General features: G+C 41.1%; 1 protein-coding gene across 1 annotated transcript in view; it reads right to left on the bottom strand.

Moving 5' to 3' along the window:
- LOC310987786 (voltage-dependent T-type calcium channel subunit alpha-1I-like) overlaps positions 1 to 21774 on the bottom strand; it is a gene marked incomplete at its 3' end in the record, with an annotated part of 212719 nt that overhangs the window by 44053 nt on the left and 146892 nt on the right. Inside the window, 7 exon segments of the mRNA XM_083974215.1 lie at positions 1981 to 2051; positions 5746 to 5879; positions 10874 to 10983; positions 14328 to 14479; positions 15007 to 15199; positions 19543 to 19632; positions 21121 to 21246. Of these exon segments, the coding sequence (XP_083830341.1) occupies positions 1981 to 2051; positions 5746 to 5879; positions 10874 to 10983; positions 14328 to 14479; positions 15007 to 15199; positions 19543 to 19632; positions 21121 to 21246 (876 nt within the window).

The raw sequence follows: 21774 nt of genomic DNA, 5'->3' as shown, positions 1-21774 counted from the left end.
TAAATAGCTCTCTGTGATTGGCTGCATGGACATATCTGATTACAGACCATCATGAAGCCCGTTGTGATCAGTTTGAACATTCATCAAACCAATGAAGTTGAAAGCTTTTCCATCATTTATCAGACAGAATAAAAATCTCTCTCCCTGTCACTAACCTCCTCTACGCAGGATTTGTCTTCATCATCAAACACGGTTCCAGTTCCAGACATGGGAAACACAGATAATTAATAATAAGTGGACAAATGGAGGCAGATGGAGACAAAGTGAAGTCTGGGCAGCGATGAAGCAACAGGTCGTAGTGACACAGAGAGACGTCCTGTCTCCTCCTGAAGAGCCAGTCAATCACTGACTGTAGTTTCTACTGGTTTTAATTCTCTGGTCTGTTTACTGCAGTGAAAAAAATAATCCCACTCTATTTCACCAAATGTCATCCTCTGCTTCTGTTTTGATTGAGAGGTCCCGCTGTATTTATTTATTGTTTTTCATTTTTCTTCCTGTTTGAAATTCATAACAGACACAGTAGGTGTGTTGTAGGTCCTGTCAATGTCATGTTAGATTGTCTAATTAGTTATATTATTATTTATTCTGATCTTAATCTAATTACATTCTACCCTTATTTATCTATAATATTATTTTTTATCCCATTGTTGGGACCAAATTCTTGTGATGTTCTTACATATTTCTGGAAAGGATTTAGTGCTGTGCAATAGTTTGTTTCTTTGTTTATGGTGCTATATATATATTGTCTCATGCTTCAGGATGCTACAACATAGTAGTATAGGACATTGTTATTTATTGTTTGTCATGTGTCTGTGATGCCGTCTTGTTTTGTTCTGTGTTTTTTGTATGGCGATGCCGTCTCTTTGCACTAATGAATTTCCCCCCGGGGGACAATAAAGTACATCTTAAAGGAATAGTTCACCAAAAATAGTTCACCAAAAAATTAAAAATCAAAGTGTATCTGGAGACCCGGGAGGCCAGTTCGTAGTCCAATGAAAACTTTATATGAGAGTAATAGGGCCCGACACAAAAACATCCATAAAACTACACAAAAACCATTTAATATTCCTTCACACTGCTCGTCCACTGCAATCCAAGTGTCCTGAAGGGATTTACTCCAGAGTTTACTCGAAACGACTTCTTGCACTTTGAGGAATAAAAAACTACTCCAGAGTATTCATCAGCATGAGGGTGAGTCACTAATGACTGAATTTCATTTTTTGGTGAACTATTCCTTTAATCTTAATCTTTTCTGCTATTGTTTTAATGTTTAATGTGTTGTGTTCGAGGACCCCCTTGAAAAAAACAAGATAGGGTTCGTCCACTTATTATATTTTCAAATACTAGCAGAAATTACCCTCTGTATAATTACGACAACTTTAATAAAAGTTAAGAGTTTGGTTTCCACAGAAGTAAAACCAGCAGCTTTCCACAGAGTACTCTATATTTGTAAAAGCCCCTGGCATTAACTGAGTTCACTGGAGAGTCATTAAACTTCCCTCGTTGTATCAGCGCCTCGAAATATTCACACACAATATTTCCCCCAAATTCTTGGACAGGCCGAAACTTTAATATATATCTATGAATCAGAGCAAAAGGTGAAGGGATAAAATGTCTTTTTGCACCGAGGGAGCAGAACTTTTTCAGCTGCTCTTGTCTCATTAACAGTGGTGGGAATGAAAAATCTTTGTACTGTAGCATCAACGCTGCAAAGCTCCTTTTTTTTTAAATTTTATCTGCATGAGCGAGAGCAGTGGAGAACAGGAAAGTTGTCGCAAAAAAACACCGTCAGACCCCGACCGACCACTTCCTGAAAGTCAGAATTCTTCAGGGAGCTTCTATCGACGGTCGTTTATCATTCTGCAAATGTTAATTAACTCCTGTGTGTCCTTGTGATAAGCTCAGGGAGGAAGGGAGGTTGTCTGTGCATGAATGTGTGTGTGTGTGTGTGTGTGTGTGTGTGTGTGCGATGACACGTACCTGAGGAAGAGCCTGGACCACTGTGTCTAGCAGAGCTCTCATCCCAGTCGCCATTTTCAACAACTTCAACACTGGAGAGAGAGAGATCACACACAGCTGTAATATCAACACAGTGCAGAGTGTATGTGTGTGTTTGTGTGTGTGTGTGGAGGTGATAAACAACAGACATCACCTCCACAGTGAGAGAAAGTGAAACAAAGGGCAGAAACACAGCAGACAGCACCGAGACAGAGAGAGAGGGGGGGGGGGGGAGAAGTCAAGGTAGATAAGATGAACGGAGAGAGAGAGAGATAACACAAACGATCGATGGATGGAGGAGATTTCCGGACTTCTCCATTAGAGACCCTCCACTATTCCCGGTGGTCCAATTTTGGATGAACATGGCCGACGGTGCGGTCGGTAACGGAAAAAGAAAAAAAAAAGAAAAAAAAACACGGTTGTATTGAGCTCAGGGACGGGAACGCTCAGACAATAAAACCTCCTGGGAGGAGGAATTGTCTCAGGATGGTAGTTAGAGGAAGAAGGGAGGGAGAAGGTGGATGTGGTGGTGGAAGGTCGGAGCAACAACTCTATATCATTATCCAGTTGTGGTTCCAGAAGAGGAACTCTTTATCGCTGGATTTTCCTCCTGATAAAGTTGATGCCTTTTCAAAAGCAACAAATGTTCTGGGACCTTTTCAGAAACTCGAGAACCCACTGCTGGTTCCTGTTTGTTAGACATGACACAAAACTGCTGCAGTGAGGTCTGTAGGGCTGACTCTCACCCAGGGTCAAACACGAGTCTGAAAACTTAAAGGGATAGTTCAACATTTTGACAAATTGGCCCATTGCCATAATCGCTATAGTTTTAGGAGTATGTTCGTTGCCTTTATTTGTCGGTTACGAGACAGACTTGTTTTAGAGGTAAATGCAGAGACTGCGTGCCGAAAAACTGTCCCAGACGGGAACGCGCATCAGCGGTTTTGCATCAATTTACCTCGAAAACAACAACGTTCTGTTATTATCTCATAGCGTGGTGAATGTGCAGGTCACAACTTGTCCACCAGAGCGTTTTGGAGTTGTTGGATTGTGTATTTGATGAGTTTGATGAGGGAAACCAAGAAATCCCGTTAGCCTCCGTAGCGTAGCTCTGAGCAGCTCACAACTCTGCTCCACCGTTCTAAAAATAGCTTGCACCGACAAATAAAGGTAATGAAGCTACTGCTATGACTATAGGGATTATGGCAATGGACCAATTTGCCAAAATGTTGAACTATCCCTTTAAACTAATAGGCTACTGCTTTTATTCAGAAAATATGAAAAAGATAAACTATAAAGTGGTTTGGGCAGGTGGAAGATAAACAAACAAGAGAAATGGATCTTGAACACAACTTTATTTGCTGATTGTCTGGATGAGGTTTCATATTAGAGGTGAAAACGATCTGGGTTTTGCTTATTTAAGGATTTCAGCCTTTGATTTTCACCATGGCAGCCTCTGATTCCTATTCTGGATGAATGCGTCTCACATTGTTTTGAACTGTTATCACCATAATTCAAGAAATGGCTATGGTTACCGAGATGCTGTGGCAATGCAAACATTTCTGCTTAACTCTTTCGCGACCATTGACGAGTAAACTCGTCACAGCCTGCCGAACGTTCACGACCATTGACGAGTAAACTCGTCAAAACCGTTTTTTTTTACAGATTACGATAATAGACACTCTGAGGTACCCTGTGTGTGAATATGGTAGTCCTCTGATATGTAAAACTGTTTTAAACTAAAATCAAAACATAATGTTTTTTATAAACTGTGTGATCTTGGTTTTGTTTGAGTAATCGTTCTCCTTGAATGCTGCTCTGGGGACAGCGTGCAGCGCTGTGCGGCTGTCGGCTACAGTGTTGCAACTTTCTCGCTGAATCTGGCGGCTTTCCAAACCCTCTTTTGACAAAAGAGACCGACGACAAATCTGGCGACTTTCTCCGGTGCTGTTACAAACGTTTCTGGTTTGGAGACTCGGATCTGAAAGCCGGTTATCTCTGCTGTTTTCACGGTGCAGCGGAGCGGGCGCTGAGCAGCGGGGGCTGAGCAGCGGGTGCTGTGACCGGCCGCCCCCGCCCCAGAGCACTCACCCGCCGGCCAGTCACACAGCAGTGTCACGGAGCTGCTGCGCTGCAGCCAGAGACCCACACCGCTGCACCGCTGCTCTCCAGGCTGCCACACCCCCCAGATATGCCTACAAATATATTTATTTAGCCGTAGAAATGATTTGGTAGACGCCACACTGCAGAGAACCGGTAAAATGAGCAGATTGCCACTCGACACAAAAGTGCGTTTTTCTCTGAAACTAGAGCGGGAGCTCCGTTTTTGGACAAACCCAGCTCTCTTCTTCTCCTTCGTACTCACGAACGAAACGGCGGAAAAACTCACTGTTTTTTCGTGGAGCACGTTGGAAAGTCACTCTTCAACCACGTGAAGACCGTTTGTTTCTAGGTGATGTACAGAGTTCGGTTCGACGTGAGATAAAAGGTAAACAAATAGCCAAAAACATGTGGTCCTGAGCGGATGTGCTGAGGAATTAGTGTGGTCGCGAAAGAGTTAAGGGACTTATGGAGTAGATGCTCAGGCAGCAGTTTCTGGTCCAAACGTTTATTAAAGGAGCTATTTGCAAGTTTTGCTGTCGCTTCATAGCTAATGTTAGCATTAACAGCCCATTAGAAACTTTATGAGTTCAAGATCAAACTTTATTAATATGTCCATCACTTATTTTCCTTTCTTCCACTGGAGTTAGCATGCTAACCATGCTAATCTAGCTGGAGTGACTCGCTTTAAAAATTCAGCTACATGGATTCAGCTGCGAGGCTCTTTAATATTCTTTCCTACACTCACACTGAATTAGTTAACATTCAGGAAGAGTGGTAAAAAAAAAATACGAGAGGAGTGGAAAGACTAAAAGTCACCAGTAGCCCCCACAGTCATCATCAAATACCCCCCTTGCTTGTTAATTACCAGCGGCTGCTGTTTAATTGGCAGATTACCCATGGGTCCACTCAGCGGCCCCTGGGCAGCCTTATGGAGGGCAAAGGGCGACGGTACGTGGGTGAGGATTAAGTGAGATTGATGTAATTAGCCTTTATCCTCCTCAGTGTGAAGTTAAGAGGAATGGGTACGGCCCAGAGAGCCGAGGTCCGAGGGGGCAAATAAGACGGGTATTAATAAGAAGAGACATGAAATATCAGCTTTACCTTTGTTCAGGGAGAGTTAAGATGACAATGGGACTTAAAATGACATGTAGGGATGGAATTAAATGAATTAGAGAAATGGATAATAAGGCTGTGTATGCATTGTATTTACTTCTACTTCTACCATTTTTGCCATTTTTTGCAGTGTTGAACAGATGTTAGAGAAACTCAACTTCCCGTTGATGTTCCACATTAAAAGCTTAAGCTGCTGCAAGGCTTTTAATGTGAAATATTTCTGCAGAAAGTGTTGAAAGTTCAAAAGCGAATGAAAAAACAGCAAAAGTAGAAGTCTCTGGAGCTGAAAAGTGAAATAAAACATTTAATTTAACATTTTTGCAATTTGACCGTGACTATGAATTTAGTGCTGAGGATTTGTAGCTGTGTCATCTACAGTACTTTTACCCTGTAAACAGGTAACATAATACAAGGTGAGTCTTATATACTGTTTCACATACATGAGATTGAGGTTAATAATCTTAGGTTGACAGTGTTCATTTGGGTGTGTGTGTGTGTGTGTGTGTGTGTGTGTGTGTGTGTGTGTAATACCTCGTGCTATCCTGAGCACCCTCATGATCCTGATGATGGTGGGGTTAATAGGGAGGGAGGCGTTGATCTCAATCTCCTCCAGGGTGATGCCCATCACCGACAGCAGCACGATGGCCAGGTCCAACTGGTTCCACCTACACACACACACACACAGAGACACACACACATGAAAAATTACACTTAAATCTACTGCACTCTACAGAGTTTGGCCAAAGTCAAAGCAGTTACGCGATGAAAAGTCGCATCAGAATGAACTCTGAGATCTGTGTGTGGTTCGGGACTTCATGGCCGCACACGTACCGCGTCAGTGTTATGTTAATTTTTTTTTCTTCCTATGAATATTAATATTCTAACACCAACTTTATGCATAATTTGCATGATTCTCCCACAACTGACTTGGCAGAAGAATGGGTAACAGCCCACCATCACCTGCAGGCCCGGCTCCCGTCATGAATATTAATGCCGATAGTAGAAGAACACATTCAATCGGCTGCTATGCAAATGTTGCAGCTTCACAAAACATTACTGGTTATTTGTCATCTTCTCTGTGGTCGTTTCACAGCTGCATCATAACAAGATGAATTTTGCCTTTTTTTTTTTTTTTTTTTTTTTATTAGAAACCGGGCTGCTGCCACTATATCCTGCACGTGCAACGATGTGATGACAAATGATGTCACCTGATCCCCCCCGAGTCCGTTCAAGAATGCCGAACACGGCCGCTCTTGCTGTTGCTACTTGGAGTTCAACTCGTGGAGGTCAAAAGATTGATTCCCCGAGCACGATAAGAGAAACCACCAGGGTTATGCAATTATGCAGCTGCAGTAAAGTTCATTTGAATATTTTAATCCAACACCAAACAGGACTGTTTGTGAGTGAGGTGTTCAATAATAAATGTTTCAGTGGTAGGAAGGTGGAGGAGTGGAGTTTAATACTATCTGACATTTAAGCATCTAAACAAACTCTGATATTTCTTCGTAAACAACATACAATATGCTGATGAAAAATGAGTCATTTGTACTGGAGACTGTGTACATATTTTTTTCCTCCTAAAAGAGCAAACAATTGCTGAAGATACATAAGAATAAAAGTAACATATAATCAAGACATTTCTCAAAGGAAAGCATTAAAGCATCTGAAGTTATAATGAGGGAAAATAACAATGATATTTTCAGTGATAATGCATTATTACAGCACAATTTTATCACAAAAACTGAGGTTGTGTCACACAAAACCACCTTAATATGAAAGCATTCATTTTCATCAGCAGACTCAGTCATTTGCTCCATCATGCAGACTTGCATCAGTGTCTGTACCCACCGAGTTGTGATCAGTGGTTTTGTGTCTCTCTCCAATTCACTGTTCAGCTATATACTTTGATCTAAGACATAAAGTGCAGCCATAAAGTGGGAGATCAGCTTCTTAAATGTTGTCATTTATTTTCTTTATTGGGCAGCACCTGATCCTCTATTTTTTCACACTTTCTTCAACATACGTAACTCCACAAAAAGCTCTTTAACACAACATTAAAGAGTAAAGCAATGTTAAAGTAAGGAGTATCAAATTCCTGACTTTTGATTTCCAGTCACATCCCTCTGTTTGGTTATTGATTCCTTTACAACAGGCCTTTCTACAATTTATCTCCTGTTAACATAACATCCAGTAGCTACACTTCATTATCAGGATGTTTTCTTATTTCCTACTTTTTTTGTGCAAATTCTTTCAATACAAAAGCACACATGGCCCTACTGCTCGAATACTACTTGCTACTCAACTTTTTTTTTTTTCTTTTCCAGTAGGGACTGTACCTGGTATTTTTTTTTTTGGTAACGCCTCAGCTGAGGTTTCAAGCGAGCCGAGCCGATACTAAAATGTGACGTCAACCAACTGCCGGCCACTGATTGGCCAGAGTGTTGTCACTGGAAGAGTCATGAGTGGGAAAACCTCACCGTGGCCCTTCGACGAGGTGCAGACAAGTGTGTTTGGAGCTGACGGGAGGATCAATGCATCTGTAGCCGTGCTATGACGCCTCCGCCCACGTTGAGGAGGAACTATGAATAACTCAGTTGTAATGGAATAAGGAGCTGAGTCGATAGACACGACATAGCTACTGACCATCATAAAAACTTTCAAACACATTCTGACTAATCACATTCAACCAGCTCAGAGACCTTCATCTACTCCACAGGCTGCAGCGTCCACATGCTCGTCTCCTTCTCTGTAAATAGACTGTGTTCATATGGCAGCGCTAACAAGACCCCGGTCTGACCATCAGCTCTTGTCTCGTTGTCTCGACCAATCACCTGTCAGTGGCACATGTACTCAGAGGGATGTTTAAACTCAGAGCTGAGCAGCGTGTCTGCAGTTGAAACCTGTTAGAGCAGACTGAGTCTGATTTCACCTGGAGACACCGACTGTCCAACTGTCAAAACCAGCTTTGGTCAAACCCTCATCGTCTCAGCCACAGTGTCGTGTCCTGTCTCCTCTCGGCGAGGAAGCACGGTGGTTTAAAAAGCACTTACACTTTCTTAAATACATATTCTTGCAATTTTTTTCCGCCCCAATCTAGTGAAGTTTCTTTCACTTTTAACTCAATTTGCTGCAAAATTGCTGCCTGGGGTGTGTTCCTCCACAGTTAATGTGTCTCGTCCTAGATAATATCTCAGTTCCAGAGCAGCAGAACTGGCACACATCAGGATTACAGACACACACACTTGACAGGGTTGCCTTATAAAGCTAGGGCTTTCCTTAGAAAAAAAAAAAATATATATAAAGGATGGAAAGGATAAAGAGATGAGAGCGATAGAGACAAATTAAAACAAAAGACAGAAGGAATAATATGAGTATAAATGATTCTGTTTGCGTGAAGAGAACAAGACGGAGAGAAAGAGACCGAGTCAGAAACAAGAACATTGAAATAGAGGAAGAAATAATTCTTGCAAAGATGAGGGGAGGGGAGAGGAGGGGGTTGGAAATAACCAGCAGCAATTTCCTCCAGCACACCCACCGCTCTAAAAATGGGTCGGAAGCTGTAATAATAAAATCTACATAGTAGCGTATATGAAATCATTTTCACCGTCATCATCATCACAGCTGCTCCACAGCCCTGTACAGAGGGCGGGGTTTAGCTGGATATACTGATATCTATAAAAACTAGGAAGAGTTTCTGCACCTGCACAGCCTCAGTGTTAGACTTTGTTTTGGTGTAATAGACAATAAAGGCAGCGGATATTTGAGTTATTGTTAAAAATAAACAATGCAACACATGGTTTTGTGAGGAACATTATAACCCACACAGCAAATCTTTATAAAAAAATGTTATGCAATCTTTAAAGCAGAAGTAAGTGATATATTTGTGTTAATATAAGTCTTAAATAGTTATATCTTCCGACAGCAATCACTTACATAGAGTGTTTGGACTGAAACACGGGTCTCTCAGTCCCTCTGCTCTGCTCTGAGCCGAGGAGAAAACATTTATCGTATCCTACAGTTTTTATCCAATGAGGAGAGAGAACGGCATGCAGGGCTGTGTGTGCAGCCAAGGGACGCCGTGAATGTGGCGACGTAGGGATGAGGACTGTTATGGTGCGTTCAAGGAAACTCGTAACTCGTGTTTTTCCGTCCTGTGAAGTTGTATCAGTTTGATCTGGTAGGAGTTCACGGGTTGGAAGTTACGAGTGGCCGTTATAGTGACTTTTCACAGGTAAAACAGGTCGGAAAAACACGAGTGGGTTGCCTGGAACGCTACAAAGTCTTAAGTTGTGACTTGAAGCTGTAATTTACGATTTCAAAAGCCTACCTGGAACGCAGCATTAGCGAAAACGACCGGATCACTTACTTCTGCTTTAACTTCAACTAGCTCTGGTATTAAGATCAAAATGGTTTCATGAACTAATTCATTGACAGAGACAATATTTAGTTGTTTTTTTAAATGTTTTATTTCAAGTGTTGATCCAAGAGAATCTGTTTAAATATTGATCTATTTGTGGTTTTAAGAACCAAAAAAACCCTTCTCAGCTTCTCTCTGGAGCTGTATTAACAACATGCTTGTCTCAGCCAATCAGAAGAGAGGAGGCTCTGAGTATTTCTTTTGATTGGTTGGCTGTTTTGTGAGTGATCCAATAAAAATGTAGCAGATTTCAGAATAAAACACTCAGAGAAACCAAATACTGTGTTGGATGGTGGGCTGCTGTGGGCGCGGCTTGGTGACTGCTTTGTTGTGACATCACAAAGTTACAGAAGTCCTCACAGCGCATTTTAATGTCCATTTTCTGTGCATTTTTCCATAGACCGATGGCTTTGATACTTAATTTAGTATATGAATATAGAAAATATACCTACTTTGTAATCAAAACGTCCAACTTTACAGTATGTTGTTTATCGATCCATCAAGGGACTTAAAATGGAACTCATTCACAACAAATCTGCATTAACAAAAACATTTAAATGGGGCAAAATGCTTGTAGTGACTGTCAACAATGACTATGAATAGGAAACAGGACATGTTTATTAACTGAGACTAAGTAGTTAAGTTGACTTAACATTCACACCAGTTGTGCGTTCCTCGATCACTTGTGGACATTTGCAGAAAAAGTAAAAAATGTTATAATTCTTGAGGGAACTTGTCGATCTCAATATTGGGGAAGAATTTCTTTCACATCAGCATTACAAATGACAGAAGGCACACTTTAAAGAGAAGCTTTTCTGCTTCAACCAGCAGCTGGATGTTGTAGTTTTATCATCTGAGTCTGTGATGTTGTTTGTTCCTGTCAATTCTCTGAACTTTTGACCAAACAATAACAAGATACTTGTAATATATGGAATATATGGAGATCAAAAACAAGAGCTTTGTGTTCAGGATAATACTTCAGTCAACATCTTACCCTCACTAATGAGCGAGAGCCAGACTCAAACACTTGTGCTGTGCATAAATTACTCATCATCATTTCAGGATCTCAGACAATTTAACTTTAAGGCTACACCTCACTATTATTTGGGATATGAGACTTTATATACTATTTTAAAGATATATGTGCAGGGTTTAGTGCAGAGGCAGTAAACTAACACTTCACATGCATCATTAGCAAAAACACATAGCGTCTCATTACAGCCCTGAGTGTCTCTTTAGTACCTGTCCTTGAAGAAGCGTCGGAAGCCAAAGGCGACGAGTTTGAGCGAAGCCTCAATCACGAAGGTGGAGGTGAAGAAGTAGTTGCAGTACTTCAGGGCCGTCTCCAGAGACTGAGAGGGAAACAGGGGTTAAAGAGGGACAGTGGTTAGAGAAAAAGGAAAGAAAAAAAACCAGAGGAGACTGCAGCAGGAAGAGACAGTTAATATCCTCCTTCTCTCTATCTCGGATCTTTGCTGTAATAAACTAATGAATCATCCTTTGTTCTACCACTTCTGTGTCCACAGTAAGATACTGTAAATGGGTTTGTTGTTCAACTTTTTGGCAACACGGAGGCAATAAAAGAAGCTTTGTATCAGCTGAAAAACAACCTCACAACTAAGGATGGGAGTTGTTGTTTGGTGGATCTGTTTAGTCAATGTGAGAATCGCATCTTGCCAATGAATCTTTTAATAGGAAAGAGCTTAATTGAGACAGACAACTAAATTATGTCAGAGTCTGGGGACGAACGGGAAACGTTGTTTTTTCTTTACACTGGTATTAATGAATCAGAAAGGAAAAGATGATATGAATCAAAAACTTGCAGTGTTCAATGCACATAATTGAACCTTATTATATCACAGTCCAACTGTAGACGGACAAGATGTGATGCTGCAGTATACTCGTGTATCTTGTGAATCTGAATTCAAGTCAGTTTGTTTACTTTATTGAACATTTTCTAAAGGGACTTGTCCTTCTATAATATTTGATCCCTGGCAAAACTTCCTATCTGCAGAGAGTTGGATGTTTCAGACTTGTTTTAAATCAAAAACACTGTTTCCATCTGGAGTCTTCACTGATGTTGGTTATTCTGGAAATCTGCCTGTTCACTTTTGTTGCCAAAAGTTAGATGTGAAAACTGAGATCAGTCTAATTTCTCTGAGGTAAATAAGAAGATAAGCAAAAGCTCCTTAGCTTAGTTTAGTTTAGTTTAGCTCAGCTTAGCTTAGTTTAGTTTAGCTTATTTTATCTTGGCTTAGCTTAATTTATCCTAGCTCAGCTTAGCTCATAGCAACAGCAATTTAGCCTTTTACATTTTGGTTTTCAACTATTTTGCTAAGACCTTAGTTGGGCATTTGCCTAACTCTCTAATCTTTGTGCTAGGTTAAGATGACAGGCTGCTGACTCATGCTCAATCTATAATAGATTAGATTTAGATTAGTTTCCAACTCAAAAACTGCACATTAATGCACATGTCCATGAATAATAGCTCTTGGTTTTCATTAGGGTGTGGCTCAGAGACTCCTGCTCACTGTATCAAAGCTGGTATATGGACAAGAGAGTAGCATCAGTTATCTTGTCTAACAATTAGAAAGTAACAACTGCCATAAAAAGTATATCCCCCTTCCTGGTTTCTTTTTGTATATTTGTCACACTTAAATGTTAAGGATCATCAAACTAATTTTAATATTAGACAAAGTAAATTTAAAATGCAGTTTTTAAATGATGATTTCATTTATTAAGGCAAAAAGGCTATCCAAACATAATCCTCCCCTTATTAAATCATCATCTAACTGTGATATACCATACAATATGTTTTAGAAAGCTAAACTCAATTTCACTATCCACACCCAGGCCTGATCACTGCCAGACCTGTTGAATAAAAAAAAACAAATACTTTTTTCACAGCACTGTATGTTACTGTATGTTTAAATAACTATCCCTTTCAAATAGCCACCTCAACTTTATCTAAATAAGGTCAACTATGAATTGTCAAGATTTGTAATGGGAAAAATATCATTACACATGTGATATTTATTTTGGTTGCAGGGTTGGAGATTTGGATACACATATAAGGACTTCCTGTTAGGCAGAGCTGCCCTAAAGACAAAAAATTGGTTTGTCGCAATCTTCAGTGAGTGAAGTCAGAAGCCATCAGCAGCAGCAGCAGCAGCAGGAACCTTCATATCAGCATTTCAGCCTGTTTTTTTCTTGCTGTTGTTCTCAGCGCGCTTCAGTCGAGTGTTGTGTAGGAATAAAAAGCTGCAGGTCTCTCACTGGGCTCGGCTGTGTGGGCAGAACAGCTGCTGCACACGTCACCGGCGGCTCCAACAGTTGTTGACTTGGAGCGTCAGCGCTGGTAAACGTCGGAGTAAGCAGACGGAGAAGCTACAGCTAACTGTATATAATGAGATGTGTGTGTGTGTGTGTGTGTGGAGTGCAATTGCACACTGAGATACAGCAGCCTCCAGACAAAACAAGTCACATCTAACCGACATGACAACACAGCTGCAGGTAACATATTTAACAGGGAAACTGTGAAATCTTAAAGGGATAGTTCAACATTTTGGCAAATTGGCCCATTGTCATAATCCCTATAGTCATAGCAGTAGGTTTGTTACCTTTAATTGTCGGTGCAAGCTATTTTTAGAACGGCGGAGCAGAGCCGCGAGCTGCTCAGAGCTACGCTACGGAGGCTAATGGGATTTCTTGGTTTCCCTCATCAAACTCATCAAATACACAATCCAAATCCAAAACTGCCCCCGAAAGGAACACACATCAGCAGTTTTGCATGAATTTACCTCGAAAACAACTCTGTCTGGTAACGTTCTGTTATTATCTCATAGCGTGGTGAATGTGCAGGTCACAACTTGTCCACCAGAGCGTTGTGGAGTTGTTGGATTGTGTATTTGATGAGTTTGATGAGGGAAACCAAGAAATCCCATTAGCCTCCGTAGCGTAGCTCTGAGCAGCTCGTTCTAAAAGTAACTTGCACCGACAATTAAAGGTAACGAACCTACTGCTATGACTATAGGGATTATGGCAATGGGCCAATTTGCCAAAATGTTGAACTATCCCTTTAAGAATAATAATGATAATCCAAAAAAAAAAAAATCAGATTGCAATCATTATTTAATCTCCTTGTGCATAAGAAATAATAATTAAGTGTGAAATAAGTTATCGATTATTCTTTATCAGTGTGATGTATTCAATTATTCATGAGGGAGGCATGAAAAATGACATTTTACTCACCCTCACTCACTCATAGCCTAAATATCTGCCCTTCATTTATTTGATAACATCCATCAAAGATGTTTTGTTTTTTATTTCTATTTTTTATTTCAGCCTCAAGAGCATCGCTGCCTGTGAAAAAAAAAAACACTTTACATAACTAATCCCCAGATCAGTCTGAGCGCTTGTATTTCCAGCACGTGGATGAATGTTTTGGTTGTTGGCTGTTTTCTTTACTGCTGATTCACAGCAGCAGGTTGGCAGGCTGCCGCTGGGAGTGCCCACTTTACAAAAAAAAAAAGAGAAAAAGTCCAGATGGTGCATCACCGCCCACTCAGACGCTCCTCAACAAGTCTGCTGTGTCTTGTCTGTCGGTTTCTCTCAGTCGCTCCAACACCCACGCCCACCCTCGTCCCAACACACACACACACACACACACACACACACACACAGGAAGTGAGGTCACCTGCGGCTGGCTGTAGTGCTCCAGAGACATGGTGATGACGTTGATGCAGATGATGAAGGTGATGACCAGGTCCAGGTAGTGGCTGGTGCACAGGGTGTGGATGGCCAGGCGCGTCCGGCCGTAGGAGGCGTAGTACGGCATCTTCTGGGCCTCTGGAGAGGGAGAGGGTTTAAAAAGAGGAGAGGTGAACAACCACTTTCCTCCTTCCTCTCCTACCTTTCCATTCTTTCTTTTCTATGCTTCTGCACCCCGCTCCCTACTACTACACTGCAAAAACTCAAAATCTTACCGAGAATATTTGTCTTATTTCTAGTCAAAACAAATCTCATTATACTTAAAATAAGTCACACATCACATTAAAAAGTAGCTTGTTTTTAGACACTTTTTACTTCTTCCAAGCACATTTTCACTTGAAATAAGTAGAAAAATCTGATAGTGGATCAAGTTTTTCTTTATTATTACAAGCACAAAAAACCTGTATTCACGGGCAGATTTTTCTACTTATTTCAAGTGAAAATTAGTTTGAAACAAGTGAAAATGATCTAAAAACAAGTTAATTTTTAGGTGATGAATCAAAAGAGTTTAGTTTTGACTAGAAATTAGACATTTTTACAAGAAATAAGACAAATATTCTTGGAAAGATTTTGGGTTTTTGCAGTGTATATAATGTTTTCCTTACTTCTTCTCTTCTTCTCCATGCGGCGCTGGCGTTTCTCCTCGCGGCGCTTGGCCTCCTCCACCTCCTGATGCTGCCGGCACTTGTGGAAGTTCTCCACCACCACGCCCACGAACATGTTGAGGACGAAGAAGCTGACGATCAGGAGGAAGGAGATGAAGTAGAGCAGCATCCACGGGTTGTTGTTGGTCACCGGCTGATGGGAGAGAAAAGATGGAGAGAGGGGAAGTGGGAGGAGAGAAGGGAGGGGAGAGGCAAAAACAGCTGAGGTGAGGAACGACTGGGAAAGAGCAGTAAAGAGCAGGGGAGGTGAGGAGGATGAGGGGAAGGACTGGCCGGAGTTATTTAGGAAAGATGGTAAAGATGATACGGATAATTATTGTTATTGTGGAAAAATTCAACCAGGATGAAAAAAGTAAAGAGAAACGTGTACTGTAAATAACTGTACAGATAATGAACAAAACAAAAGAAAAGAACTGAAAGAGAGAAAACCCATAGACATCACCCAGGTTTCAGAGCGAGTTGCTCCACTGTTACCACCCCTAACTTCCAGGCCACGCCCCTAATCATGCTGAATTTTAAGCCTGAATACAATTTAATAGTTGTGTAACTTCTATTTGGCAAACATCTTTTTAATTTTTATGTAGGTCAGGAGCCTCAATACATTTTTTAAATATTTGGACAATATAGCTTGTTGATTTATGTTTATCTTAAAAGGAAATGATTATTTACAGTATTTAGGCTACAGATTGAAGTGTTTACGGTTAATATTAACAGTAATTTATTCATTGCACTTACGTACACGTGTTAGTTACAAGTTTAATTCCTCCCAGCCAGTAAGTGCTACACTCACTCGCCCGCTCTCGTTCCAACCTTCAATTGTACTGGTTGCCAGGTAACGTCTGTAGCAAGCTGCTAGTAGCTAAAGCTAAGCTAACGCTAACCATATTTAATGAGCAACTCCGGTGTTGACAGCGGACTGGAAACACATCTGAATCATTTCACACTAACTCACCTGCAGACAAACCCGACAAACCCGCAGCATCACGCCTGAACCAGAAACGTTACAGTACCGGCTGACCGTTAGTTAGCATTAGCATTAGCATGATGCCATTTTCTCCACAGAGCTATCACGATCTGGCCCCTGAGCTCCGCCACATGACATCAACGTACTAATGCTGTTGGTGCAGAGATCATTTCATGCCGAAGTTGCCAACATAACCAGATGTAAATACTTATACTTTTTGGACCCGTCAAAATTTATAAAACAATTAGTTATTAACTATTATAATTATTATATATATAATTACTATTATATAGACAGGATGTATGAAACCCTGTCATTTTGTCAAGAAACAAAGAGAAAGTCATTTCCATCCTGCGGTTTGCATGCTGTCATATGAGGAGACCTGTCAAATCGGACACAAATAGAGAGCCTAAGCGGAAGCAGGAAGTAACGGCGCCATGGGACCTCAACTCTGAAAAACTATCCATGCAAGTGAACGGGACTGAAAGTTTTATTTCGTGATCCGATTGAATTGTGCCATGAGAAAAAAATATGTCCTCTACCTGTTTAAAACATCACGTTTCATGAAGAGAAATCAGCCGTTTATCGTAAAACGGCAACAGAAGAATGTATTTTGTGTAAAGACCGCTCTACGGACTACAGATCTGTGTCCCACAAAAAATACGTCACCAACTGACACGGGAAAGGGCGGCATTTGGTGTGTGACGTCACCTACGCGACTTGTAGTCTTTCTGCTTACAGATTCTTCTTAATTTTATTCTACAATAGCTTTACAACAAACTGCTGATTTCTCGGGATGAAACGTGATGTTTTAAACAGGTAGAGGACATATTTTTTTCTCATGGCACAATTCAAACGGATCACGAAATAAAATGTTCAGTCCCGTTCATTTGAATGGCGAGTTTTTCAGAGTTGAGGTCCCATGGTGACCGTTACTTCCTGCTTCCGCTTAGGCTCTCTATATGGCAGCGGTCCCTTCGACGTGACGTCACTGCAACCCATGATACTATAAAAAAAAAAATCTGTAAAATTTCTGCAACCCTCTACGTTCTGTGAATGTATTATTTTTGAAAAATGTATCTTTTTGATGTGTGTGTGGATAATTTAAAATGTTTAGGGTTAGTTTAGAGTTTCATCTACAGTAGACTACATTTGGGGCTATGTTGTGGCTTTCTAGTAACTATGCAACTTCAATTCTTTTTTGCTACGTGAGGATCTGTGTCACTGTGGTTACCTGGTCAGACATTCAGTCAGACGAGTGTGGACAGTTTTTTGACCCCTCTTATTCTTTGGAAACTGTTTTGTACCAATTGTTGTTTTAGTGACTTTGACTGAATTAAACAGTTAAACTTAACTGTGGATTTTTTTTTTTTTTTTAAATGTAGATTTACGAGGGAACGTTCAGAGCATCACAGCTGAGGCTTCATTCATAAGGAAACTACAGTGTGATACAGTTTATATGACACAGTGGCTGGAGTTGGAGATCAGCTCCTGGATGATGTTGTCAGTGTAAAACAAAAAAAATGTAGCCTACTAAGTGACAAGTGAGAACCAGTCGTCTACTTTTGTCCTTTTTTGAGAAGCATCTCAGCCTCTCAGTACGGACAGTCGTCCAATTAAACCAAGACACTCCACCTCCACCTTCAGTCCAAAAACCCCAGACCTGCCACCAGCGTGACGGGCAGGACGACGGGAAACGGCAGAACAGGAAGGAGACGAGCACAACGCGAAGAAGAGATGGGGATGATTAGGAGAGGAGTAAGTCATTGGAAGGAAGTCATTATAAAACAAAAAAAATATATAAAAATCAAGTTCAGGTGCAATAAAGCCGCAGATGAGAAGGAGATTTTCAATTTAGGAAGACTGTTGAGTGTTGAAAGCGCAGGGTGGAGTGCAAATAGGATTAGTCATTCAGGTTTTTCCCTGAGGCGGAGAAACTGAATCATCCAGAATAATGCCCCTTCTCCTTAATAGATTCTCAAATCAAACCAACCGGTGAGGGAATGTGTTCACTTGGAGCCACTTGAGACGACTCATTTGCATCGTGGTCGTTGGACTCCGTGAACGTGTGTTGAGTTCTTGCAGCTGGTGAGCGCACACAGCAGCAGTTTGGACTGAGCTGGGATCAGACGCATTAATACAGGTCACCTGGGTCAAGGTTTTCTCTCAGCATAGCATAGGTCACAATCATGACATTTTAGTTGCCTTCCGGCCCCCAAAATGTGAGAATTGACAAAAAAAATCTGCAATTTCCAGGCTCTGTAAGTTGAAATCCATGTGGTTTTACAAGCTGTTCCCTCAGTTGCCAGTGATGTAACTAGGTTTCGAATTTGCATAACCCCACCCCTACATGGTACCAGTAGAAGGGCCAGGTGAGCAGTGGTTCATTTGCATTTAAAGGGACAGGCACTGAAACCAGCCGTTCTGAACAGGGGTGTTATGAGAGGATGAAAAGAGCTGTGATGTTTGATCCTTGGGGGATTTTGACCAAAGCATGTCCCAGACATGTCTTTAAGACACCTGGGAACTATTTTAATTTGTGGAAAAAGGGGCAGCATATGTCTCCTTTAAACCATAGAAATAGAAGAAGTGGGCTCAATGTGATGTGGAATATATGATAATTCTGTTATTTTCATCCAGCTGTTTTTATACAGATGAATGGAAACCAATTTAAGAATTATATAAAATAATTGCGGTCAGATAAAATAATTGTGATCAGGCCATTATGTAATGATTATGCTATAGGCCTATCACAGGCCATTTCTAAAAATCCTCAGTCCACAGGTTTTCTCACCTATGAGTGAGTTCATTGCCCCACAGAGGAGTGAGTGAGAGTTCATGTTGCGGGAGCTGCAGTGATGTCGATGTTGTAGAGAGAGAAGAACACTGTAGTTATAAAATATGAAAACAGAGTTTCTGGCTGTCAGGGTGAAAAAGGTGCTGAACCAGCTCTCAATTTGTCAGATGATTCATGATTCAGCCGTCACCTACAGACATTCCTTTTTATATATATATTTTACATTGATTCTGCGGATAAGAAGAGATGCAGATGTTGGAGGAGAATCGCTGCCTCTATAGGAGCAGCAGGAGCTTGGGGGTTTGGTGATGTGATCAGGAGGCTCCTCCAGGACCCCTCCCCGTCCCCTGGAGGAGACCCTGATATATTCAACTGGGAGGACAGACTGGGGGACGGAGGAGGACGAGGGACTTCATCGCCCACTGGTGGGATTCACTACAGGCAGCTGGACGATGAAGCTGCTCGTCTTCCTGTCACTGTAGACCGGACCCAGGGGAAGTGATAGGAGTTGATGGAGTAACACAACACTTCTGTTCTCTTTGCACCAGTCCTGTGTGTGTGTGTGTGTGTGTGTGTGTGTGTGTGTGTGTGTGTGTGTGTGTGTGTGTGTGTGTGTGTGTGTGTGTGTGTGTGTGTGTGTGTGTGTGTGTGTGTATGTGTGTGTGTGTGTGTGTGTGTGTGTGTGTGTGTGTGTGTGTGTGTGTGTAGCTCTTACCTGCTGGTCGATTCCCACCGCATCCAGGCCGTGGTACATGATGTTGACCCACCCGTCTTTGGAGGCCAAGACAAACAGGGACATCAGAGCCTGGAGGACACACACACAGAGAGACATGCACACAACTTTATTCAGCTCTCAACTGGTTAAACACGTGGTAATTATTGTTGTTCTGTCTATAGCATCAGTCTCTTGCTTATTAATTCATTATTTTGGTATCAAACGAGGTGTTAAGTATAGGCTCATTGCTGGTTAACGCACTTCTGCAGAAAACATGTTGAACTGTTGTCACTGTTGTCATAATATGTGTCATTTATACAATATAAATGTATACATATCTAAAGACATTATTAATAATATAAACTGTTTCCTGGTGACCACAAACACATCTGACATAACTTCTTATATTAATAAAAGAATGTGTACTATTTTTAGGTCCCATGTTGTATAAAGGCAGATTCGCATGCCTCCTTTGATTATAAAGCAGGTCTAGGTTCTATATCAATAATCTGAATGTATTAAAGGGATAGTTCAACATTTTTGGCAAATTGGCCCATTGCCATAATCTCTATAGTTTTAGGAGTAAATTTGTTACCTTTAATTGTCGGTGCAAGCTATTTTTAGAACAGTGGAGCAGAGCCACGAGCTACTCAGAGCTACGCTATGGAGGCTAATGGGATTTCTTGGTTTCCCTCATCAAACTCATCAAATACACAATCCAACAACTCCAAAACGCTCTGGTGGACAAGTTGTTTTCAAGGTAAATGCAAAGACTGCTTGCTGAAAAACTGTCTCTGAAGGCAACGCGCATCAGCGGTTTTGTATGAATTTACCTCTAAAACAACTCTGTCTGGTAACGTTCTGTTATTATCTCATAGCGTGGTGAATGTGCAGGTCACAACTTGTCCACCAGAGCGTTTTGGAGTTGTTGGATTGTGTAATTGATGAGTTTGATGAGAGAAACCAAGAAATCCCATTAGCCTCCGTAGCGTTGCTCTGAGCAGCTCACGGCTCTGCTCCGCCGTTCTAAAAACAGCTTGCACCGACAATTAAAGGTAACAAACCTACTGCTATGACTATAGGGATTATGGCAATGGGCCAATTTGCCAAAATGTTGAACTATCCCTTAAAGGCCTCAGTCATCAGAACTTCCTGTGACATTGTGATGCATGATTTGCAGAGTTTTGTTTCTGTAAATTGATTTTATGTTTAACCAGAAGTCTGCTTTATTTTATCCTCTCATTTAGAAAACAGTCAGCCAATCAGAGGAGAGGATCAAATCCTCTCCTGTGATCGACTCACGGACCTGAAAAGTCTGAGAGGAGATCTTCTCTTCCAAATCTATGAACCACATTCTGTAGCTGCTGAGGTTTACTTTCCCATCCACCATTAATTATGTGTATGTTTATTTCTCTTGCACAACGCAGCAGGAGAAATGATGTCCCCTACGGTGCGCTAATGATTACAATACTGTTAATGAATGTGTGCAGCATTGTTTGTGTGTACATCCAGGATTAGCACGTTTAAAGCAACCGAGACAGGATGTCAGGGAGGCGTCTTTTTTTCTCTTTCTTCTACCTGTCCGAGGTTGTCAAAGTTGTATTTGTGGTGAATCCATCGATAGTTGGCAGCCAGACAGTCGGACTTGTTGGTGATGTTCTTCACGTCGAAGCCCACACAGTAGTAGAACTTGCCTTTGAAGAGCTTGGAGGGAAAACACACACGCACACACACAACGGGAGGGAAATGAGAGGCAGAGGCACACAAAGATAAGAATTTGACGATGACATGTCAACAGCACTTGTGTGTGTGTTTGTGTGTGTGGCCGCTTCCTGCAGCTTTTTGAAGTAATTTCATAATTAGCATCTGTAACGTATAACGTGTGGGTGAAGACTCCATAAACACTTGATATCAACAGTTTTGGTTTCCCTCCTGTGAAGAGATGTTTTTAATCCTAAATCACATTGACCACATCAAAGAGGAGCGAGTAATATAAAAAAAAATAATAAAAAAGCAGGGCGGCTGAAAACAGAGAAACAGAATAATAATAATGTGAAGTGATGTGAGGGAGAGGAGCGTGGGATTGACAGCAAGAAGCAAAAACATCTATAGTGCTGCACTAATTATATAACTCAGCTGTATGTTTACAACCCATCATGAACCTGCATGTAAATGGGATAAAATATATAATATACGACATATATACTGATATACTGACACACTTAGTTTACT

This window comes from Trachurus trachurus (assembly GCF_905171665.1).
Source record: "Trachurus trachurus genome assembly, chromosome: 1".
NCBI lineage: Eukaryota > Metazoa > Chordata > Actinopteri > Carangiformes > Carangidae > Trachurus > Trachurus trachurus.
The sequence above is the reverse complement of the archived record's forward strand: the minus strand, read 5'-3'. Positions and strand labels throughout refer to the sequence as shown.